General features: G+C 42.6%; 1 protein-coding gene across 1 annotated transcript in view; it reads left to right on the top strand.

Annotated features, from left to right (window-relative positions):
- The first annotated feature begins 1,076 nt into the window (after positions 1-1,076).
- Tmprss12 (transmembrane (C-terminal) protease, serine 12) overlaps positions 1,077-9,009 on the top strand; it is a 12,131-nt gene continuing 4,198 nt past the window's right edge. Inside the window, exons 1-4 of the mRNA XM_013018688.1 lie at positions 1,077-1,254; positions 2,383-2,578; positions 6,542-6,810; positions 8,767-8,909. Coding sequence (XP_012874142.1) covers positions 1,077-1,254; positions 2,383-2,578; positions 6,542-6,810; positions 8,767-8,909 — 786 coding nt within the window. The remainder of the gene's footprint in view (positions 1,255-2,382; positions 2,579-6,541; positions 6,811-8,766; positions 8,910-9,009) is intronic.

The raw sequence follows: 9,009 nt of genomic DNA, 5'->3' as shown, positions 1-9,009 counted from the left end.
GAGAACATAAAAAGGACCAGAGATTCTGGCTCAACCCACCTAACAGGATCTTTGTGAAGACAGGCCAGGGAGATCAATCATCACCATTTAGGAGCCTAATCAGATATCAAGGATAGAAATTTCTTTCTAAATAAATTTAGCAATGTTCTTGCTAGAAGCAGATTTTATGAGGGAATACACTCATAGGTCTAGGAGAAAATTCAAGAATGTGACTAACGTTTAGTCAAGCAAAGAATGTTTGTTGCCCAGCAGCAACAGTCTTGGTCAGTCTTTGGCTCAGTCTTGGTCTTCTGCCATATTGTTGAGCTGGTGTGTCTAGTTTCCTGAACACACTCACATACTTTGATTTGTTTCATTACCCTCAACTACTGTGCAGGCTCCACTGTGTAGTACAGACATGAAGGTTAAGAGCTATTTGTTCCATGGGTTGGTGAATCAGGGCCACTTGCGCCACCTGGTCCTCTATGATGCTGGAGTGTCAGGGACATTTTTGGCCTATTCAGAGGCAAGGTATAATGTATCTCTCAAACTTGAGAAGGGTAAATGTGTGTGTGTGTTGGGTGAGTGTGTCTGTGTGTGTGTCTCCGTGTCTGTCTGTTGGGTGTGGTACAATCAGCATCGGTCAGGCTTTGTTTTCAACTCTACAAGTCCCAGTACCTGATTTCTACCAGGTTATGCGGGGTCTAGGTGTTCAAGGCCATCCGAAGGGCTCATCCATAGCTACGCACGCTCCCGTCCCAACTGCCCGTTCTGCGGGGCCTTGGCTGCGTCTCCTGGGTTTTCAGCATTTGGTCCACGATGGCCTGCCTCATTCTAGGAGCCTCGCTGGCCCTTCAGGGTGAGCTAGCAGCTCCCCGGGCATCCTGGCCCGGGATCCTCCCCGGCGCTCCGGGGGTACACAGTAGGGAGCTGGCCGGCGGCTCCCCAGCGCAGCCGCCGGCTGAGCCCCACTCGGGGCACTTCTGCCCAGTAAGTGGGAGCCCACCCAGTATCCTCATCCGGGTACCTCGGCTGGGCCCGGGCCTTCCGGTGGCTCCACCCCAGCCGGCCGCCATCTTGCCCCGGAGAGCGCCAAGATGGGGCCCATGCTCCTGAGTGCCTGGCTGCTGGTGGGGAGTGCCCTCCTGTCTCCTGAGCACCACTCGCCCTCGGGGAGGCAAGGGGTCGGCCCCCCGCAGGAACAGCATGGTCCGGGGCCCAAGGCGGCACGCGGAAAGCCCCACGGGCCGAAGGAGGACTTGGCCACAAAGGGCAGTGTCACTCATCCCTGACCTCCCTGACCTCCCTGTCCCCTTCCGCCCCCTTCTGCCCCTCTGGCTCCTCCAACTGCCCCCCCTCTGCGGCCCCCCTTGGCCCCTCCTCACCCCACTGGATTTAGCCAGGCCCCCACACCCCTAGACCTGCCGTAATGACCTTTGAACTTCTGGGGTTTTGCTCCTGGGTTTGTGGATGGATAGTGACCAATCAGCGCTCGGAGCTGAACTCTTCCCAGTGCAGTTGAGAACCATTAGTTCAACTAATTAACAAGCAAAAATCAGAGTTTGTAGCTCTTGACTCACCAATCCCAGACTACTTACACTCATAATACAACTGAGCTACATCCCCCAACCCCTGGGCCCACGTTTTTGGTTTGTTTTGTGCAGGTACTGGGGTTTGAACTTAGGGCTTTACATTCTTGCGTGGCTTTTTGGCCAAAGGCTGGTGCTCTATCACTTAAATCACACCTCCAGTTCTGGCTGTTTTGCTTAATTGGAGATAGGAGCCTCCAGGACTTTCCTGCCTGGGCTGGCTTCAAATCTTGATCCTCAGATCTCAGCCTCATATGTAGCTAGGATTATAGGCATGAGCCACCAGCTAGTCTCAGGCTCTTAATTCACGAGTTCATGATGGAAAAATGGGGAAACCTACCAGAAAAACAACTAATTATTATTATTTTTATTTCAGGGGAATAGTTTTTAAATTAATGAACTGTGTTGATTTCTAAGTAATTGACTATGGGATATTTAAGCTCCTTTATCTCATATCTTTCAAAATTCTGAGCATGCCTCAGGTGTCCAGCTTGCTTCATCAATCTCTAAGTCAATAATGGGGCTTCAACTCAAGGCCTCGTGCTTTCTACTACTTGAACCACACCACCACTTCTGGCTTTGGGATAATTAGAGATAAGAGTTTCTCAGATTTGTCTGCACAGTCTGGCTTCTAACCACAATCCTCAGATCTCAGCCTCCAGAGTCACTAAGATTACAGCTACCAGTGACCCGTGCTTCATCAGCTTTTAAAAAAGGAATTTAAAGAAGTAGCTTAATGTATCCAGATTAAGAAGTAACATACCATATACATGATAGTGCTCAGGCCAAATAATGTATCATTTTTTATTTTTAGATTGTGGAAGGGCTCCCCTTAGGCATATGTTGGAAGGGTCTCGGATTATAGGGGGCGCAGAAGCTCAAGTCGGCGCTTGGCCATGGATAGTTAGCCTGCAGATTCAAAGTGGCAATCTCCTTGCTCATATATGTGGGGGAAGCCTAGTGAGAGACAGGTGGGTCCTCACAGCTGCCCACTGCACTAACGATGCTAGGTATGTATTGGAACATAATTCCTATTTTATCCTCAGGTGATACACTCAAGTGGCAAAGGTCTATTTGACTCCAACTAGTTTCAGTGAAGCCATATATTTGCAAGTAACCGTAATGCTTTATAGTGTGCTGTATTGATGAATCTTTGGTTTTGTTTAGGTCCAATACTAGAACTTGTTGGTTATCTGACGCTTTGCTGACTGGCAGGCACTGAGCTGCACTTCCAACCCTAGTTGTTGAGTCATTGAGTCACCAGTTGGTGACCTTTTTCTATCAAGAGAAAATATAAAGTTTACAGGTCATATGAAAGTAGTAATAAAAAATGCATAATTTATGGGTGTGGTTGTGACCTAATAAAACTTAATGTTTTTTTCTATTTTTATATATAAATATTGATGGATTTCATCAGTCATTGAAAATTTTAGCTCATTTTTTTCCCCAAGCATTTAAAAATGTAAGGCTGGGTATATAGCTCAGTGATAGAGTGCTTGCCTACTTGCCTAGCATGCCAAAGCCCCCCCAGTATCACTTAGAGAGAGAGAGAGACAGACAGAGACACAGAGACAGACACAGAGACAGAGACACAGAGAGACAGAGAGAGAGAAGTGGTTGGTGACTATGATTAAAATACATTGTGTGCATTTATGAAAATGTCACAGAATTGTGGCTCAAATGACACAGTGATTGCCTAGCATGCATAAGGTCCCGGGTTCAATTTTTACTCTCTACTACTTAAAAAGAAAAGTGAGAGAAAAAAGATGATATCACATCAAAGTCCATTAGTTTGTACAATTAACATTTGCTAATTTTTTAAATAGGAAAATATGCTTTTCTTATGCGCTAAATAAAAACAAGAGATGGGCTATATTTGGCTCTCACAGTTAAGACTTTGAACAAAAGACTTGTTTTATCTACATTGATCTGTAAACTCTCATTTGCAGCTTGATTTCTGTGACCAACATGATTAAGGATCTACTTAATCCACTCTTCTCAGGTTCTAGCCTACTGATATCTACAATACATTGAAACTTAAAGCCTTAAAACTCTCTTTTCTTGATTTCTTTATAATTACCTCATAATTACTTTTTTCTTTGGTGCCATTGTGGTATGAACTCAGGACATTCCGTCTGTCTTTTCTTTATTTCTAAGACCCACTGTTGAATAATAATTCTGGAGAGAAGGGGGATACACAGGAGAATGTTTTCCTATGATCCATTATGGTCTTTCATTCTTTTTAATAGTCTTTCAGTTTTAGCTCCTAAAGCTAGCTGGCCTTCTCCTCAATTTTTATTATTAGTTATGTGGGCCAGCCCAGCTTTATTTTTCTTTTTTGCCAGACCTGGGGCTTGAACTCAGGGCCTGGGCACTGTTCCTGAGCTTCTTTTGCTCAAGGCTAGCACTCTATCACTTTAGCCACAGCACCACTTCCAGCTTTTTCTGTGTATGTGGTACTGAGGAATTGAACCCAGCTTTCATGCTTGCTAGGCAAGAACTCTACCACTAAGCCATGTTCCCAGCCCCAGCTCAGCTTTTTGTTCTAGAGAATGTCTTTGTTGCCCAGTTTATGAATTAACTACCCTCTAATCAGGGGCCTCCCGCTGTCCCCTAGAATAGACACCTCTGTCCGTTCTGGATCATATACTCAATGGGGCAAAATCCTTTTCCTCACACAGGGACACGGTTATATATTAGCGCCAGTGGATTATGACTAGGAAAAGAGAATTGTTTCTGTATACAGTGCTGAGGATCAAGCCCAAAGTCTCACAAATGTTAGGGGAGTACCCTACTATTGAGCCACATCCCCAGCCCTGAAAAGATGCTGCTTGTTTTAATAATCTCCACATAATTAATACTGGAAAAGAATGTATATAGTGCAGTAGCACCGGTATCTAGTACAACTTAGAAACCACTCCTAACTTACTCTGACAGAAATCCCCCCCCCCTTTTTTTTTTTGTCAGTTGTGAGTCTTGAACTCTGGGCCTGGGCACTGTCCCTGAGCTCTTCAGCTCAAGGTGAACACTCTATCTTGAGCCACAGCACCATTTATAGTTTTCTGGTGATTACTTGGAGATAAGAGTCTCACAGATTTTCCTGCCCAGGCTGGCTTTGAACCAACCTTGATCCTCAGATCTCAGCCTCCTGAGTAGCTAGGATTACAGGTGTGAGCCACAAGCACCCAACAGAAATCATTTTTTGAATGTATTTTTCTCACATTTCTTGTTTCTCTTTTTACTATTTTTAAATGAAGGACATAATTTATGTGCAGTAAAATTTGCCCTTTAGTGTTCCAGTCTGCAGTTTTATGTTTGTGTGAATGTGTATGTGTGTGTGTGTGTGCGCGTGCGCCCATGTGTACTAGGGATTGAACCTAAGGGCTCAAACTTGGGAGGGGAGGGAGGGAGAATATGGGGGTGATAACCTGCACTGTTGGCATCACACACACACTCAAACTCTGCTAAATAACAGTGTATAAGCTGAAAGTTCTCCACAGTTGAATTCCAGGTGTAATAGCTGTTAATAGAAAGTTAATTGTTGATCTTTTGACCATTTTTGGTTTGGTTTATATAAAATCCTTACCTGTATCTATCTTATATATTAATCCATATTTTTAAAAATCTTACGTTTAAATGTTTTGTTCTAGTATATTTCAAAAAATTATAAAAGTAGAGGAAATATTTATATGATTCCTATTCACTTTGTCACACACCTTGAAGTTACTTACACCTGTCCTCTCATGGCATGCATGTGTACATCACCAGCTCAATCTCCCGTGTGTGTGGTGTGTGTGGTATGTGGGTGGTGGTGGTGTGTGTGTATGTGTGTGTGCGTGTGTGTGCATATGTGTGCATGCGTGCGTGTTTGTGTGTGTGTGGTGTGGGTGTGTGTGCGTGCGTGTGCATGTGCGTGTGTGGGTGGTGTGTGGGTGGTGTGGTGTGTGTGTGCATGTGTGTGTGTGTGTGTGCGTGCACGTGTGTGTGTGGGGGTGGGTGGTGTGGTGTGTGGTTTGTGTGTGTGTGTGGTGCTGGGTCTGAAACGCAGTGTCTTACTCATGCTAAGCATGTGTTCTGCCATTGAGTTACAGCCCTAGCTCACCTTCTCCAGTTGTTTTAAAGCAAATCTCCCGAGTTATCACTTGGGATATCTCTGAAAGATGGGAACACTTTACTTAAAAGATTTATTCATTTAAATATTTAATCTACTTGGCGTTCAATTTGTTGCTTAGTTTTATATCAGAAATCTAACAGCTGTTGTCCCAAAGTATATGTATATATGTATATGTTTCTATCCACATATATACATATATATGTATATATACATACATGCATATATACGTATATGTATATATACATATACATATATGTATATGTACATTGGTAAGACTGTTGTAATATTATCATGGGTTGGAGGTATGCCTCAAGTGGTAGAGTGCCTGCCTAGCAAATGCAGGGCCCTGAGTTCAACCCTCAAAACTGCTGAAAAGAAAGAGGAGGAGAGAAGGGGGAAGGAGGGAGGGAATGAGGGAGGACAAAGAAAGGTAGGGTCTGTATCTGGATTTTCTGCCTCATCTTTTTTCCTTCTCCTACATAATGAAGCTTGTACTTTTATACTTTGTGACCATTAAAGCAGAATTAACGTGTTCAGTTATCTATCAGGAAAAAAAACCCACAACAACTACTAGTAGGAGGTTGTAATCTTAGCTACTCAGGAGGCTGAGATCTGAGGATCACAGTTGGAAGCCAGCCCCGGCCGAAAAGTCAATGAGACTCTTATCTCCAATAAACTACTCAGAAAAAGCCAGAAGTAGCACCGCAGGTGAAGTGGCAGAGCACTAGCCTTGAGCACAGAGGCTCAGGAACAGCACCCAGGCCCAGAGTTCGAGATCCAGGACCATCAAAAAAGAAAAAGAAAAAAAAAAGAATATTGACCCAACACACTTATAATGAGAATCTATACTTTCTTTCAGAGACCCTTTAATGTGGAGAGCGGTGATTGGAACCAATGATATATACATGAACAGTCCACACAGCAAGAAGATAAAAATTACAGCAATCATTATCCATCCAGACTTCATTATGGATACTTTCGTGAATGATATTGCACTTTTTCACTTAAAAAAAGCTGTGAAGTATAATGACTATATTCAACCTATTTGTCTACCTTTTGGTATTTTCCAAAAACTAGATCAGAACACAAAATGTTTTATAAGTGGCTGGGGAAGAACAAAAGAAGAAGGTAATTACGGTGCAAATTTTGCCCACACATATCTTCCTGATTTTTGAGAGAGGTTTAATCCTTTTAGGTATTTCTTTTTCAAACTTTTCCTTTTCCTTTCTTTTTTGGTGCTAATATAGGGGCTTGAATTCAGGGCCTGGGCACTGTCCCTGAGCATTTTTGCTCAAGGCTGATGCTTTACCACTTGAACCACAGCTTCACTTATGGCTTTTGGCTGATAAATTGGAGATAAGAGTCTCACAAACTTTTCTGCCCAGGATATCTTCAAACAATGACTCAGATCTCAGTCTCTTGAGTAGTTAGAATTATAGGCATGAGCCACTGGTACTCAACTTTTAAAAGTATTTGTTTTGTGGGGCTGGGAAGGTGGCTCAGTGGTAGAGCGCTTGCCTTGCATGCCTGAGGCCCTGGGTTCCATTCCTCAGCACCACATAAGCAAAAAGCCGGAAGTGGTGCTGTGGCTCAAGTGGTAGAGTGCTAGCCTTGAGCTGAAGAGCTGAGGGACAGTGCCCAGGCCCAGAGTTCAGGCCCCACAACCGGACCAAAAAAAAAACAAAAAAAAAAAAACAAAAGTATTTGTTTTGTGATACTGGGAATTGAATCTGGTTTTGCAAATAATTGGTAGGTAAAGATTCTCTCTCTCTCTCCCTTCCTCCCTCCCCCGCCCCTGTGCCAGTTCTCATTTTCTGGTGGTTTATTGGAGATAAGAGTTTCATTGACTTCCCTGCCCTGGCTGGCTTTGAACCATAATCCTCAGATCTCAGCCTTCTGAGTAGCTAGGATTATAGACGTGAGCCACCAGCACCTGCCCCAGGGCTCCCCCTTCCCCCCCCTTTTTTTTTTAAAGAGGTGAAGTACTTTGTCCAGAAAGATTTAGATATCTTTATTTTTAGGTGTGACATGGAAGAGGAAATATTTGACGTAATAGGAAGAATAAAGTCTGAAAATTATAAATTAAATGTCTAAATTTAAAAGTTTAAAAGAACATTATAATAAACCCACAGAAAGAAGAAATAATTTAATGTAATTAATAGAAAATGGTGAAAGAAAAGAGAAATCTAATTCTTAGAAAAAACAATAAACACTAGTAAGACTGGGGAGAAGAGAAGGTACAGATCTAAATAAGATTAAAATATATACTGAAAAAAGTAGCCCTAGGGATCAAATTCAGGGCCTTATGTATGCCTATAATTTGTTTAAAAATTTTATGCTTAGGTTAGAGAAGAAGCTCAAGGGGGTTAGAACACTTGCTTAGCAAGTGCAAGGTCCTGAGTTCAGACCCTGGAACCGGCAATAACAACAAAAACAAAACACCCACACCATAAGTTATTTGAATCTTTTATAAGTGTGTCCAAAAAATCCAGATTGAGAGAACATACCTCAATTCAGTATCCATGAACAACAATAATTTTAAGGCCCAAACCAAGCAAGTATAAGAAAGTCCAGCATTATAAACAGACATTCCAAGTAAATTATTAAATTATCAAGTATGTCATAAATCAAATTTATCAGAAGTGGTGTTTCCCAGAAATTCAAGGGTATTTTAATATTAGAAGTCTCTGCACAGATCCCTGAGTTCAACCTCAGTATCACCAAAAACAAATCTCTTAATGGGATTCACAAAGTGCTTCATTAAAGGACAAAAATATCTCAAAAGATGCAAAAACTGATTTGATAAAATGTAGAAACATGCCAAAACATGACATTAAGTGAAATAAGGCAGATACAAAAGGCTGTATGTTCAATGATTGTGCTCATATAACATTCCAAATGGCAAATCACAGCAAGAAAACAGATCAGTGGCTGTGAGCAGCTGGGGAGGATGAATGAAACTGAGGAGATAAGGTGGGGTGGGAGGAAGAGAGGGAAAGAAGATTACTATCAACCTATTAAACACTGTAAATCACTGCTCACATTCCAAAATACGTTACTAGTTTTTTTTTGTATTGTTAACAGGTAACGGAACCCATGTTTTACAGGAAGCAGAAGTACATTATATTTCTCGAAACTTATGTAATTCTGAGAGTGGTTATGCAGGTGTGATTCCTCAAACTTCCTTTTGTGCAGGTGATGAAGATGGAGCCTTTGACACTTGCAGGGTAAGGTGTTTTCTAAATGCAGAAGGTAGGAAGTGGCGCTGTAGCTCAAGTGGTAGAGCGCTTGCCTTGAGCTGAAGAGCTGAGGGACAGCGCCCAGGCC

Source organism: Dipodomys ordii, unplaced genomic scaffold (genome assembly GCF_000151885.1).
Source record: "Dipodomys ordii isolate 6190 unplaced genomic scaffold, Dord_2.0 Scaffold42, whole genome shotgun sequence".
Lineage (NCBI taxonomy): Eukaryota > Metazoa > Chordata > Mammalia > Rodentia > Heteromyidae > Dipodomys > Dipodomys ordii.
The sequence above is the reverse complement of the archived record's forward strand: the minus strand, read 5'-3'. Positions and strand labels throughout refer to the sequence as shown.